The 15789-nt window shown below is 42.8% G+C and overlaps 1 protein-coding gene across 2 annotated transcripts in view; it reads left to right on the top strand.

Annotated features, from left to right (window-relative positions):
- The window catches only part of LMTK2 (lemur tyrosine kinase 2), a 79897-nt gene that overhangs the window by 21409 nt on the left and 42699 nt on the right, over nucleotides 1-15789 (top strand). For both annotated transcript variants that reach the window (XM_027042238.2, XM_027042237.2), the window contains exons 3-6: nucleotides 2546-2690; nucleotides 10600-10673; nucleotides 14705-14823; nucleotides 15005-15092. In XM_027042238.2, coding sequence (XP_026898039.1) covers nucleotides 2546-2690; nucleotides 10600-10673; nucleotides 14705-14823; nucleotides 15005-15092 — 426 coding nt within the window. The remainder of the gene's footprint in view (nucleotides 1-2545; nucleotides 2691-10599; nucleotides 10674-14704; nucleotides 14824-15004; nucleotides 15093-15789) is intronic.

The raw sequence follows: 15789 nt of genomic DNA, 5'->3' as shown, positions 1-15789 counted from the left end.
AACCGCATCTTTCATTTTACCTGAACCCTCGAGTTCTTTGAGGGGAAGAAAGAAGAATCCTACCAATTAGAAATTCTGGTGGGGGGGGGGTGGTGTGTGTGTGGCGGGGGGTGGGGAGACACTATAGAAGGGCTGGTGTTGTAGCTGCAGATGGGTGGAATCTGCCAGAAACCAGCTGGGATATCCCGCTCTGGAACTTACCACGTGCCTGCTGGTGTACATTAGGGCCTGGGGAATACTTGATAAAGAGGAAGACTTGAGAAACAAAAGGAATGCATGAGAGAAAATGATCTTTCTGTGGAGCCCTGCTGGTTGTCCTGGAGCTGTCCCCAGGGGCCCTGAGGGCCACTGGTTCAAATTGGGGGCGGGGGGGGGGGCTGTCTTCTAGCTAAAACCTTCCTGCTAGTGGACACATCAGCCTTATTTCTAGAGCCTCACCCCTGTTTCTGTGTTTTCTTTACCTTGAGTCTGGTGGCAGCCCCGAGAGAAGAGGAGACGTGTTATCCTTTTGGCTTGATGCTAACATTACACACCAGGAAGGCTGCAGGAAAAGACTAGCATGGGCCATTTTTCTTAGAAGATTCTACCCCAAATGTGTGGGCTTAAGTAATCCACAGCTTTAGCCCCCAGGTCCTGGAATCACTATAGACACCTCCGTGGGAACTTACCGACTACCACATGGTTGGGGGCGGAGGTGCACAGTGGTGGGCAGAGAACCTGTCCCTTGACCATCATTCTTGCTGAGGGACTGTGTACAGACGCCTTGTCTTTTGGGGACAAAGATAAAGTCTGATCAGTGTTGCTGAAACTAAAATCCAGTCACTCTCACGTGTCACAATGCCTCATTCTTGCCTTAGATTTTTCTGACCCAACTGGGTCTCAGTATTGACCCAGGGAGTTCATTATGGCGTAGATTCTGCGAAGCAGTGTTTTTATCCGCTTCCCCAGGTGGTTCTGGTACAGGTGGCCCTGGGACCACAGTGTGTACAGGATCCTCTCCAGCTGTGTAAGCCACGACCGAAGACAAGTGTCCACGCCTTTAGATTTAGAACTGCAGCGTTAGAGACCTTCGACCCTTGGAAGTCACGCTACACACCAGGAGGCTACTGCCTGATAAAGGAAGCGACTTCCTGAGTGCATCTGGGCAGCTGCTGGCATAACTAGAAAAGCGACCCAGTCTTCTCACCAGCCCCATTTTTATTACTATGCTGTTTTACCTCTCTGCGTCTCTAGAATCATCGGCTGCCTAATGGTCTATCATGCTGCTGCCAGACTTTGAGTGGCATTGTTTTTAAGTAGACGCGATGGATAAAAAGTCTTTTTTAATGAGAGAAGCTTTAGGAATGTCCAGAGGGGAAATTGAGCAAAGCTCTTCCATTGAGAGGTGCCTCAGAGATTGAAGTTTCAGCACCTCGCTGGTCCTACGCCCTCCCGTTAAAAACAGCGGTAACGTCCTAATGCATTTGACAGCATAGGTGACATATGTGAGAATAGTGTCCTCCCACACGCGTGTGAGATCATACATGTCCCATCAGACAGATCGACCCTTATAACTTCCCGGGGCTTAGTGGGGGTAGCAAGGGGAGGTGGCGGAAAAGGAAAAGAAGGATATTCTCTAGAGGAAAGGACAACGGTCTTGTTCGCAGATTATTCTCAGCTTCTGTTGCAGTGCTTGGTGGGGTGATATGCATTAATTATCTGAGTGAATGACCTTGATTGTCATCTGTATGAACGTGGAATTAACATGGACACCAGGGTGGACTGAGCTCACTGGAATGATAACAGCAAGAGTCAGGACAGCTCTCTGCTGACTGAGTCACTGAAAAGATTTTCACACCTGTATGGGCGCAGCCTCGGTGTTAAAGTTGCCATCTTCAGAGAACCAGACGTTCTTAGTGTGTTGAAGGTACTTATGTGCTACACAGTGTCATACTGACCGTCGTTCACGTCCTAATGGTTTTTCTACACAGCTTAGTAATTTTCCCATCGTTACTCTTTGCAGAGAAACAGGACTTCCTCAAAAATACCGTTTTTGGGTCTTTAACTGTCCCTATTTTGATTGAAATCATAGCAGAATACAATTCTAATGCAATTAGAAATGAGCATGTAGTTTTATAATAAAACGAATCTGTTTTGATTCCGTGTGCAAAGGGATCTGTGAAAATGAATAATAAAGAAAAAAGAATAGCCTAAGCTCTGGTAACTTAAAAGCAAAATTTCAGACCAGAAGAGTGTTTCCACTTGAAGTTCCGTGGTCATTTTAGACAATTTTGCATTTAACCTCAAGCTTTCAGTTGAAAAAGTTTAAAACAAAGTATGTATAACTTATTAAACCTTATTTATTCTGCCGTTTGGTGTTGGAGAGCACAATTACATATGCTTTTTACTCAAGTAGGTGCAAATTGGGGGAAAAAAACCCAAGGCGGCATGTTTCAAATGAGTGAGTGAGTCAATGTTCTCATGTCTGATGTTAGCATATGTATTCTTAATATTTGTTCTCACGTTGGTTTATATAAGATGTAACATTGATCGTCTCTTACTTTAGGAATTTGAAGATAATTTTGATGATGAGATAGATTTCACACCACCAGCAGAAGACACTCCGTCTGTCCAGTCCCCAGCAGAAGTTTTCACACTTTCAGTACCAAATATCTCACTACCAGCACCGTCGCGGCTCCAGCCTTCCGTAGGTAAGGCCTTGCATCCGGCGTCATGTTTTCCAAATACTTGGGTCGCCTGTCTTGTCTGCTTGCTTCTTTCTTTTTCTGCTCTCTGGGGAGGCTGAATTGTATGTAGTGGTCGGGCCCACTGCATGCCTGCACAAGCTGAGTCCTTTCCTTCTGGACCCTAGATCTGGTGTAGGAATAAACTGGTCGCCTCTGATCATTGAAGTGGAACTCTCCCACAGAGCTCCTGGCCTTCCCTTGGGTAGAGAGGCTTCTCTGCTAGTTCTTGACGCAGCTTGCCTTGCTGAGTAGAATGCTGCTGTCTTTCCGGGGATGTCCTGTGTTTGGGGAGGAGGGGTTTATTTGGATATGCTACTTGGATTGATTTTTCATCCTAAGATAGAGGTTTGGTTAGAGATCGATTGACTTCTTGTTGTAGAACAGAAATACTAGCAATTCAAGAGTCAGGGATTTCTGAGGCCACTTGGGAGAGGCTCTTCTCTCTGTGAGGGGCCATTCCTGCCCCTCGTGGTGCTGCGCCCAGTGGTGTGGGCGTGGGGCCGTGCGCACCCCGCAGTGGATTGTGCTGCTGGAGGCATGCGTGACTGAAGGGAAAAGTCAGGTGAAACATGACACAGCTGGTGCATTTCATATGAAACATTTGTAAAGTTGGTAAATTTTAGTATTGGTGGTTTTTGCAACACTAAAAAGCTAACATGTAGTATCTACCTTCAATTTTTGTAAATAGTAATACCCTTGCTTTGACCAAAATAGTGAAATTTAAAAGTAAAATAGTAAAATTCAAAAGGATTGGGATATCCTGGGGATAACCTAAGTAACCTAAGTGCACGTATCCGCAAATGGAAAGATTTTCTCCTATCTTTGCTTACTCGATAATAGGCTTTCCTTTACATGTAAGGGAAGCCCTGAGAGAATTCTCTAGGGCCTTTACCATCCTGGAGTCTTAACACCCATGAATCGATTTCAAGTAATAGAATCTTAACTCAGATCAGTGTACATAGAAAGGGGGTTCTTCGGACACTTGGAACCAGGCGATGGGGAAGGGTAGGGGTGAGGCTGACCGTGGAGACAACTGGCGCTGGGAACTTGGACGCCATCGCGCTTCTCGTCCATCTTTCATTTCTCTCCTCTGTGTGTGTCGGCTTAGATCCCGCACACCGGCTTCTTTCGCCAGCTCGGAGCGTGGCTGCTGCCACTGCCGGGATCGTGTCCTTGTAGCTTTACTACCAGAAGAAAGGAGCTTCCCTCTCCTCGGAAGACCCTCCGGAGAGGCATCCCGGTTGGCTTCCCCCAAGTCTGATGATGCTGACCCCTCACTGTGGGCAAGAAGGCGTGGCAGAGAAGAGCCTCACGACTTCTGTCCGAGGCATAGTGGGGATGGACCAGAGCCCTGTAGCGAACACAGCGGAAATGGTAGTGACCCGTACAGCCATCCGCATTATGTTCATACGCCTTTCTAGTTTCTGAAGCCCTCTATTCTAAATTCCTTCTTTTTTTTTTTTTTTTTAAGTTTATTTATTTTGAGAGAGTGAGAGAGACTGTGCAAACGGGGGAGGGGCAGAGAGAGACGGAGACCTAGAATCCCAAGCAGGCTCCACACTGTCAGCAGGAGCCTGATGTGGGGCTCGAACTCATGAACTGCGAGATCATGACCTGAGCCGAAATTAAGAGTTGAATGTTTTAATTGACTGAGTCGCCCAGGCGCCCCTAAATTCCTTCTTAATAGGAAGAAATTACTTTTGATTTCTCTGCATAGAGACTATTCTGCGTAGAATAGTCACAGAATATTTTTATGATCTTGGGATATAAGAGGCCTAGCCAAGCTTGGCGCTAAATGCAGAAACCATAAAGGAAAATATTGACAAATTTGATGCATAAAATGGAATATTCTGTATGGTAAAAGACACCATAAACAAATTTGACAAAGTAGCCAGAATATTTGTAAGCTACAAAAAATGTCTAAAAAAACCCTGTTATATATTAATATATATTAAGATTACAAACAAATGTATAAGACGACGACTAACAGTTCAATAGGCAAAAATAAGTCAAGGATGTAAAAGAAGAAGTTCATGAAAAGAAATTTAAGTGGCCAATAAAAAAGGAACTTCACTATTAATTAAAGAAATACAAACTTAAAGTAGGATGATAACAGATTGGGGCGCCTGCGTGGCTCAGTTGGTTAAGCGTCCGACTCTGGCTCAGGTCATGATCTCTCATTTCGTGGGTTCCAGCCCCGCGTCAGGCTCTGTGCCAACAGCTTGGAGCCTGGAGCCTGCTTCGGATTCTGTCTCCCTGCCTTTCTGCCCCTCCCCTGCTCCTGTTCGTGTGTTCTCGCTCTCTCTCTCGCTCTCTCTCTCTCTGTCTCAAATAAATAAACATTAAAAAAAAAAGATAACAGTTCAACAAAGAGAAGAAAGGACACTGGTTGGTGACGGGGAGGGATATGTGTGGGAAACAGGCACTTGGACACGCACTGTTAGCTGGACTGTAAATTGATAGAGACGTTCTTTCCGTAGGGTAGTCTGACAGTATGTATCCAAGTGTAGAATGTGTTTACACTTGATCCCGCAGTTCCACTCTTAGTAGCTTTTTGAGGTCAGTAGGCAAGTAAGTATCTGCAAAGGAGTTTATTGCAGCATTGTTTGGCAGTGTAAGAGTGGAAACATTAAATGTTGGTATGGAACTCATTAAATGATGGTAAGTCCATACGTTGGAGTATTATGCAGTCCTATAAAAGGATGAAAGGTACTGGTGATGTATTAAGTGAAAAAAGTACACCGCATATTCAAAAGCAAGTCTATTAGAAACTCTACCCTTTTTCCTTTTAAAATTTATTTTATTTTTTGAATAGATAATATAGTGATACATTTGGTTCAAAAACCAAAATGTAAAAAGGTATATATAGTGAAAAGCCTCTAATCTTTGAACCTGACCTTAGCTTCTACCCCCAGCGTCTGTACATAACCATTCTTCTTGGTTTCTTATACCTCTTTCCGGACTTTCTTGATGTAAATATTCCCATTTACCTGCTGCCCCCCCCCCCCCACTTTTTTTTTTACTCATAGGTGGCATCATAAAATAGGCTTCTTGCTTTTTTTTCCACTTAGATAAACCTTAGAGATATTTCCATTTGCATAAAAAGAGCTTATTTATTCCTGCTTACAAGTTTATACTATTGAGGGGTGCCTGGGAGGCTCAGTCCGTTAAGTGCCTGACTTCAGTTCAGGTCATTGATCTCACGGTTTGTGAGTTCGAGCCCCGCAACAGGTTTTTTGCTGTCAGCACAGAGCCCCCTTCGGATTCTCTCTCCTCCTCTCTCTCAGCCCTTCCCCTGCTCGTTCTCTCTCTCTCAAAATAAATAAACTTAAAAAAAAGTCTGTACTATTGAAATTGTATGGACCAAGCACAGTTTATTTAACCAGTCTCCTAGTGATGGATATTTCGGTTGTTTCTAATCTTATGCCATTAAAAACAAAGGTTTCACCTATGTTGGTCTGCACACTGATGTTGGGCTAGTGTATTTGTAGAATAAATTTTCAAAAGTGGCCGAAGAGTGCATGTGTTTGTAATTTTGAGGGCTGTTGCCAGCTCCCCCTCCACAAGGAGTTGTGCTCATTTATGTTCCTGCTTGTGGGTTTCACTTGGTCTATGCTGTTGCTGAAGCTCAGGTGGTATCAGTTCAAGTTAGATTGTTGTAAATTTAGGGTGAGAACTGTAATCTCCATGGTAACCACTAAGAAAATAACTAGTAAATATGGAAACAGAAAATGAAAAAATCAAAATGTATACCAAAAATTAAATATACACAAAAAAGAATTTTTTGATGTTTCCTGATTTTAATATAGCCAAATTTAACAGCCTTTTAAGCTGGAAATTTTGCAGTCTCTTTTTTTAACTTCTAATTTTTTTTTTTTTTTTTTTTTTGAGTTAGAGCTTTAAAAAGCTTAAGAAATCTTTTTCCATGCTGTGGTCAAAACGATAACTACTTTTTTTCCTACAATGTTTTAAGGTTTTGCTTTGACAGTTAATTTAAATCCATAGCCCATCCTGAATTGATTTTTGGGTATGGTGTTAGGGAATCCATGAGGTGGTTTGTTTGTTTGTTTGTTTGTTTGTTTGTTTGTTTTTACAGATTACTGTGTTTTTCTCAGCTTCATTCCCTGAGTGGCTCTCCCGTGCCTCCCTGCTTTTTAGTTCCATATGTGTATGGGTCTGTTGTGGGCTTTCTGTTCTATTTCACTAATGTGTCAACTCCTTGTTCTAGTACCACACTGTTGTAATTATAATAGCTTCATAATAAATGATGTGATTTGCACATTTTGCTCCCTGTAGGTTTTTCACTCTTTCAATAGTGTCCTTTGATACACAGAAGGTTTTAATTTTGATGAAGTCCAGTTGATCTTTTTTTTTCTTTTGTTGCTTGTGCTTTTAGTGTCATCCTTAAGAAATCTTTGTCAAACTCAAGATCATGAAGATTTACACCAGTGTTATCTTCTATGACTTCTATAGTTTTAGCTTTGGAATTTGCATTAATATTTGCATATGGTGTGAGGTGAGTGAGGGTCCAGGTTCATTCTTTTACAGGCAGACAGCTAGTTGCCCCAGCAGTAATTTTTGAAGAGACTTTTCTTCCCCCATTGAACTGTCTTGGGACCTTGTTGAAAGTCAGTTTATCACATTTGTGTGGGTTTATCTGGGGACTCTCGATTAATTCCATCGGTCTATGGTCTCGTCTAGCCTTACGCCGGTACCACACTGTTTTGATTATTGTAGCTTTGCGGTAAGTTTTGGAATGGGGAAGTTTGTGAGTCTTCCAACTTTATTTTTGTTTCTCGGGATTGTTTTGGCTATTCAGAGCCCCTTGCAATTCCATATGAATTTTAGGATCAGTTTTTCCGTTTCTGCAAAATAGACCATTGGGATTTGTATGTGCATGTACGTACCATTTCGATTCCCTTCTCATTCCCTTTTGTTTATATTTTGTAGATATTTTCTTGGGGATTACAGTTATCTTAAGTGTATAACAGTTGTATTTCATCTGATACCAACTTAACTTCGTTACCATATAAAAACTCTGCAACGCAGTCCCGTCATTTTATGTTACCACAAATTACATCTGCATACATTGTGTGTCCGCTAACATAGATTTATAATTTTTTATGTGTTCATCTTTTAAATCATGTAGGAAATACAAAGAGGATATATACACGAAAAATACAATAATGCTGGCTTTTATATTTACCAGTGATATTTATTTGTTCTTATGTCTTCCAGTTACACTTTAGCATCTTTTTGTTTTAGCCTGAAGGACTCCCTTTAACCTTCTTGTTAGGTATAGTGGCAGCAGTCTCCCTAAACTTGTGTTTATCTGGAGATGTCTCAATTTCTCCTTCATTTTGAAAGACCACTTTTCCAGGTGTAGAACTCTTGGTTAATGGTTTTTCTCCTTCGGCTCTTTATATGCGACATCCCGCTGCCTTCTGGCCTCCATGGTTTCTGATGAGAAATCATTTGTTAATCGTATTGAAGATCATTTGTATGTAATGAGTTGGTCCCTTTTGCTGCTTTCAAGGTTCTCCATCTTTGCATTTCACAGTTTGATTATGATGCATCTCAGTGTGGGTTTCCTTGAGTTTGTCTTAGTTGGACTTTGTTGAACTTGTTGGATGTGTAGATTCATGCGTTTTATCAGATTGGGACATTTGTAACCACCGCATCTTCAAATATCCTTTCTGACCCCTTTCCCCTCTTTTCCTGGGACTCTCGTTATGTGTGTGGATTGGTCCACTTGGTGGTGTCCCATAAGTCCCTTAGCCTTTGTTCATCGATATTTTTTTTCATTCTTTTTTCTTTCCACCTCTCAGCCTGGATAGTTTTATTTGAACTCTCTCTAAGTTCACTGATTCTTCTGTCTGCTAACATCTGTCGTGGAACCCCTCTAGTGAATTTTTTTGTTTCAGTTATTACACTTTTCAGCTCCAGATTTATATTTGGCTCCTTTTACTAATTTGTATCTCTGTTGATCTTCACTTACCAGAACATCGTTCTCCTGGTTTCCTTTAGTTCTTTGTCCATGATTTCCTTTAGCTCTTTGAGCATGTTTAAGACAATTGATTTAAAGTCTTGTCTAGTAAGGCCACCATCTGTTTTCTCAGGGGCACTTTCTTTTACATTTCCTTTGTACATGTGGGTGGGCTATACTTTGTTTCTTTGCATGTTTTGTACTTCTCTTGTTGAAAATTGGACATGTTGAATGATATGAATGTGCACAGAAGAAGAAAGAAAAGAAAGGAAAAAAGTATTCTGTGGGTCTTTGCCGATTAGCTCTGCATTGGGATACTCCTTACCCAGGCCACTTATAGCTCTGCTGGAGTCCTCACCTCCTGCCTTTGCGGGGCAGAGAGCCTAGCCAGAGGTGAAAGTTATATTCTTGTCAAGTCTTTTGTGGGCGTGCCCTTCCCTGAACGTGAAGGTGGCTCTCAAGCTTTCTTCATATGTTGCAATAGCTTTTCAAAGACCTCCCCCTCCCACCCCCCCAAATCTCACTCCCCAGCTTTTCTGCTAAAGCTTTCAGTGTGTCTGTTGTTTGCCTCAGTTGTTACTTATTTATTTATTTTTTTGCCCCAGGTGGAAGTGTCTTGTCCATTTGGCTTTCACTGTTTTTGAGGAACACTCCATCGTGATAGAGTTCTGAGTTTGTGAAACCAAGGGAAGCCGCTTGAGGCAGTCCTTGAGGGAAACCTCTGGTGAAAAGAAACACAGTGCCTGGGGAATGATAAGGTCCACTGTGCTCTCACTGGAACATGTGTTGTCATTAAGACCGCTGTTGGGTGGGGTTCTGATAAATTAAGAGACCCAAAGAAATTCTACCCTGTTTCAGTGGCCTTTCTCCTGGTTTGATTTGGCTGTTATAAATCTTTTGTCTTCCAGAATTCTGATAAAGTTGACATTTATGTTTTTTTTTTCTTCTATTTAATTTTTTAATTTACATCCAAGTTAGCACATAGCTTAATAGTGATTTCAGGAGTAGATTCCTTAGTGCCCCTTCCCCATTTAGCCCATCCCGCCTCCCACAACGCCTCCGGTTTGTTCTCCATATTTGAGTCTCTTCTGTTTTGTCCCCCTCCCTGTTTTTATATTATTTTTATTTCCCTTCCCTTATGTTCATCCGTTTTGTCTCTTAACGTCCTCACACGAGTGAAGTCATGTGGTATTTGTCTTTCTCTGACTGATTTCACTTAGCATAACACCCTGTAGTTCCATGCACGGACACTGATGGTTTTTGACAAGATACTCACTTCTACCCTGGAACTAAGGACTAAGTAAAAGCCAGTGGAATGGTGAGTAGAGTAGAGTAGAGTAGAGTAGGTTAGATCAGAAAACACAGTGTCTGGGTGTGTGGGTGGCTCCATCGGTTAAGCATCCACTCTTGATTGCAGCTGAGGTCACGATCTTGTGGTTCGTGAGTTCAAGCCCCACGTTGGGCTCTGCACTGACAGTGTGGAGCCTGCTTGGGATTCTCCCTCTCTCTGCCCCTCCTCTGCTCACGTGGATGTTCTCTCTCTCTCTCTCTCTCTCTCTCTCTCTCTCTTTCAAACAAACAAAAAAACAGTGCAAAGCATTTAAGAATCAGTAGGAAACTCATTCAAAAAAATATTGTCAGTCTTAAAACTTGAAACCATTTTGGCAGTATTGGTTTGAAAGTGATGATATATATATATGTGTGTATATATATATATGTATATATATGTATATATGTATGTATGAATTTATATCTACCTTTATTTTCTACCTTTATGCTGACAAGCTGTAACTTTATGTTCATGTTTATACTTTAGATTTTGTATCTAATATTTATTGTATGTCAGTTAAATGTCCATATTTAGTTTTTATGTTCTTCTTCCTACAGAAGGTTTGAAGTCCCAAGTTGCCCGCCACAGTCTGAACTATATACAGGAAATTGGAAATGGCTGGTTTGGAAAGGTAAGATGTTCACATTTACTTTTTTTCCTTCCTAGTACTAGTGTTTAGAATTTGAAGCTAATTAAGAATTGTTGTGTGTGACATTCCACATTCTCTTTGGATGCTGTGGTACGGATTGATTCTCCTCATTATGCCTGAACCCCCCCCCCCCCCCCCCCCCAGAAAGAGGGGTTTTGGTGTTTCCGGGTGGATACGTTTTTCCAAGAAGGTCTTTTATTTATATAGCAGATGCTTTTCTAATTGTTGGTGCAAGAACAGTAAGCAGGGAAAAGAGCCTGGAATTTTGGAAGCTTTTTGTCCTCCTCAAGTTAAATTATTATTTTATTTATTTATTATTTATTTTTATATTTTTATTATTTTTTTCATTCTTCTCCCCTTCTCCCTCCCTCCCTCCCTTGTGATACTGAAACTACTTTAGAATTCTTGATGCATCGTAGTATTGTAATGAAAACCACGACAAAGAACTGTTCTCTCTTTCTCCTGGCCTGTCAAGGGACGAATGGTAACAGTGCTTTGTTGATCCTTTTACCACGGGGTGTTCAGAAGGAATCATTTTATTACAACAGCTAGTTCCGTGATGTAGCTAGCAGTCATTCTGGGTAAAAGGTTCCTAACTGAGCAGCGATTGCATCGTAAGCAGGGTGGTCAAGACAAGATGTGTGTGCTCAGTGGTCAGCCGTGTTACGCACCTTGCTTTCCATTCAGAGTCGTTTGTCAGTCCTGTATCTTTGATGTCATGCAGCCTTTATTAGTCACTGAATCTTCTAAGCCATATAGCAAAACCTATTACGTATCACATTGTTCTCAACGTGGGGGGTATAGCGTGGGGGACGATGGGTGAAGTCCTGACCTGCATGGAGTCTACGAATGTAGCAGCAAACGAGAGAACCCCTTGCCCCGACAAAGGCTAAATCTCTAGCTGCGGAGAGAGTGTGTGTGTGGGAAGATCAGACAGTAAACATTCAGGGGGGAGGAGACGGGCCCAGAGGGGTGTGGGGGAGCCAGGTGACGGGAGACAGCATATGCATCCAGAGACTTTTACTCAGAGTGAAGTGGGAGAGGACTCGGGCGTCTGAGACCCGAGGGATGCAGTCTGGCTTCCCTTCACAAGGACCAGGTGGGCAATTATGTTGTGGAAGGCCAAGGGGAAAGCGGGGAGATTGCTTAGAAGGCTACTGCAGTCATACGGGCGAGTTGCAGGTGGGCTTGGATGATAGCACGGAGTGGTGACAAGTGGTGCGTGTTGAGATGGAGTTTGCGGTAAGAGCGTGCGGGACTGGGGACGGGTCAGATGTGGAGTCCGGAAGAGGGGGGTCAAGGATGGCTGCTGTGGCCCGGTTGGTGGGAAGCAGAGAATTACTGTCAAGCGAAACGGAAAGATTAAGGAGAAGCAGGCGTGGAGGAGGAGGAGGTCAGGAGTTCACTTTTGGGTAGGTTAGGTGTGCGATGGCTTGTGGGCATCCAGATGGAGAGAGGAGTAGGCAGTTGGAGATACACACCTAGAGTTCAAGGGCGAGGGTCCAGGCCAAAGATAGACATTTGGGACAACTCAGTGTATAGCTGGAAGTCAAAGGTAAGAGGCCAGATGGAATCACCGAGACCCTGAACGTGGAGGGGAAGGGGAGGCAGGGGGACTGAGCCCCGAGGGTCTGGTTGGGAGGGGTCAGCGCAGTCAGGGAGAGCTGGTGACGGAGACTGAGGTAATTGGCCACTGAGGAGGAGGGGGCGCAGGATAGCGGGGTGTTCTAAGGGTCGGCGAAAAAGGAGACCCAAGAAGATAAATGGTAGTGACTGCTGCTGGCAGACTAAGAGAAGGCTGGGAAAAGTGGGACTCGGCCACGTGAGGTCCGTGGTATTGTCAAAAGAGGCTGTTCGGGGGTCACGTCCTCACATGTAGGCGCAAGGGAGAAAGTGGAGACGGCTTGTGTAGATGACCGACCCCGTTGAGGAGTTTTACCGTAAAGGGAGCAGAGACGTGGAGTACGAGCCGTTTGGGGCCGTCCCAGGGCCAAGGGAAGGTTGTTTTGGTTTGCTTTGCTTTTTATAGGCTGTGTAGCTATTTTAGCCACTTTATGCAGTAGGGGAGGAAGTGATAGGGCAGGAGAGGGCAAGGGGGGATGCTGTCAGAGTTCTCTTGAAACGGGAATAAGAGCAGCGTGTGGGTACAGGTGCTGGTATAAAATGGGGAAGTCCACTTCTGGTTACTTTATTCAATGAACAGAGGCCAGTTTGAAAGGGAGGAGTCAAAAGACACGTTGGGGGTTTGAACAGGAGGAGAGGGTGTGAAAGAGTCCTCCCGGGAAATCCATCCGGTAGGGAACGCAGCGGGAGAATGGGAATGCTGAGGACCCTCACAGATTTGAAACGAGGCCGGTCGCCGTGGTCGTGTGTGCGCGTGTTTTGTCTACATTCGGTGTTACTGTAGGCAGGTAGTTGAGTGTTAGTGGCACCGGGGTTTGGCTGAGCGCCTAGGCCTCAGCAAGAGTGGTGAAGGGGGTGGTGGTAGTGGAGGATCATGGGCCCTAAGCTGCCAGGGAGGGGAGGGGGCCCTGTGGTAGGGCAGGTGGTAGAGGGCTGCTGTCGTGAATGGATCTGGAGGCCAGGTTGTGCACTTCTTGGGTTAGACGGTTGACGTGAGCTGGAAATCAGAGGACTGGTAGAGAAGGAGAAGTTAAAATTCAAGGTTAGGGGGGCATCTGGGTGGCTTAGTCAATTGTGTCTGCCTTCAGCTCAAGTCATGATCTCACGGGTCATGAGTTCAAGCCCCATGTTGGGCTCTGTGCTTACAGCATGGAGCCTGCTTTGGATCCTATGTCCCTCTCCCTCTCTGCCCCTCCCTCACTTGTGTTCGTTCTCTCGCTGTCTCTCTCTCTTTCTCTTTCTCTTTCTCTGTCTCTGTCTCTCTCTCTTTCCCAAAAATAAAAACATTTAAAATTCAGGGTTTGGGACATGATCCAATTATTAGCTAGGTCTAGACCTGTGGGAGTTTTTTGCCAAGATTGGGTCATAGAAAAGAGTATTGGAAGTGAGGTAGAAAACCTAAGAGGTCAAGATGTTGACTGAATTGTCCCTGCTGACATTGAAGACCAAGGATGATGGCAGCGGTGGTAGAGAGAGTGAGATTATCCTGATCTTTTCTGGAATTGATATCTGATCAGTGTTAGGCTTATGGTAGATGTGCAGGCTAGTTATTTGAAACCAGGAATATGACAAGGTTATCAGAATTTCTTGTCTGTTTCTTTTTCTGCCCTTACATTCTTTAATAAACACAATACATGCTGTTCACTTATTCTCAATTTCCAGGGCATTAAAGTTAATCTACTTGATAAAATATTAAAAACTATTTCAAAAAGAAGGCTTTTAGTTTTGGCCATTCTTGAATTAAATGAAAACTTTCACTTCATCGTCATTTTCATCTTAAATATTGTATTTTTGGAACACCTCTGTATTGCCCAATGTTGTATTTGGTATTTTGCTCGTCTTGTGCTCGTTTTCATTCATTTTGTATTCTGTTGCTTTCGGTGGCATATTTTTTCCTTGTGTTTTAACTGAGGTTTCGGTATAAGATAAAGGTCTGGAATAATTGCGATGCTGTAGATTTTTAAAGTCACAATGCTGTGATAATATGTTTGTACGCTGCTGTTTGTCCCTTTACTTTCTCTTATGTGAAGGAGACAAAATAACAAAACCCAGCTGAAGTGTTTTGAGAAACATTTGAGTTCTGTTTGAACTGAACTTGTAAATAACTCTTCTGTGATGTCACCGGTAATATTTGTGAAAGTATAGTACATTTTTAAAATAAATAGAAAAGAAACACGGATACATAGATGAATGCTGTCCATATCCAGTAAACAGTTTAAAACAAGGAAAACATTTTCATTTCACAAGCTTTTTCTGAGGTAGTATTTTCATAATAGAGGACCTTCTGATTGTTCCTTAATTTATTTTCCTGGATTCCATTTCCTGATGAATGAGACCTGCTTCTTTACCATTTCGATGGAAGTGAGATGAAAACCTGTTCTTTGTTTTAGGTCCTCCTTGGAGAGATTTACACAGGCACTAGTGTAGCGAGAGTAATAGTGAAGGAGTTAAAAGCGAGCGCGAGCCCAAAGGAACAAGATACTTTTTTGAAAAATGGCGAGCCTTACTAGTAAGTACCTTAAGATGTGTTTTGTAAACATAGTCCGGGGTCTGTTGAGGACCAGGTGTTTAAAATGACTTTGCAGTGTATCGTATTTAAATTGTGATGAATGTTAAAATTTAGATTACTGTCTGAACAGGTGTACTCGTGTGCTCCCTGATGAGTGACACGTGACTTTTCTTTTCCCCAGTGTTCTTCAGCATCCAAATATTCTTCAGTGTGTTGGACAATGTGTAGAAGCAATTCCCTATCTCCTGGTGTTTGAGTTCTGTGACCTGGTAAGTTTTTAGTGGAAATTCAGGGTTAAGCGTTCAAAACGTGACACCCAAGTGTTTTTGACAGATAGAAATGCCAGATGAGGGACTGCTTTCACTTCTGTCCCCCGTTTTAAAAACTTTACAATGTGCTAAGTCATTACCTTTTGAAAACAGTCCTGACGGACACTTACGTCAGTGTTGTTTTTACACTCCATCCCTACGCTGAGCTGTTCACATGCATTTCATCTAATCATATTTGTCCACACTTTCTATATGATTAAAGTAAGGCTCACGGAGATTGAGAAAATGTTATTCATCAAGGATATGCCAGAGCCAGAGTTTGGATCTCCAGCATCCCCTTCCCGAGAGCTTGAGGTCTTGACCTCAGCTAGGCAGTTTGAAACACTTTTCCCCAGTGAGGTAATCGTCGTACCTGTAGAGTACCCGTGACCTGTCATGCTTTTAAAATAGTGAATGTACGTGCCGTTTAGATTTTTAAATAGATGATTTTTTTAACCCAAAATTAATAGCCTCACTTCTTCGCATGACAGTATTACTGAGATTTATAAGTTGGAAAAACTGTGTTTGTGCAGTTTGTGCATAAAAGCTGCACAAACACGGTTTTTATGAATACTAATTTTTATGTGAAAAGTTCCTGTAAACATGTTTTTTTTAAAAAACTGGGTTTTGATTGATTTCTTTGCATCGTCTCAGTTTT

The sequence above is a fragment of the Acinonyx jubatus genome, chromosome E3 (assembly GCF_027475565.1).
Source record: "Acinonyx jubatus isolate Ajub_Pintada_27869175 chromosome E3, VMU_Ajub_asm_v1.0, whole genome shotgun sequence".
Lineage (NCBI taxonomy): Eukaryota > Metazoa > Chordata > Mammalia > Carnivora > Felidae > Acinonyx > Acinonyx jubatus.
This window is presented reverse-complemented; position numbering and strand designations above follow the sequence as displayed.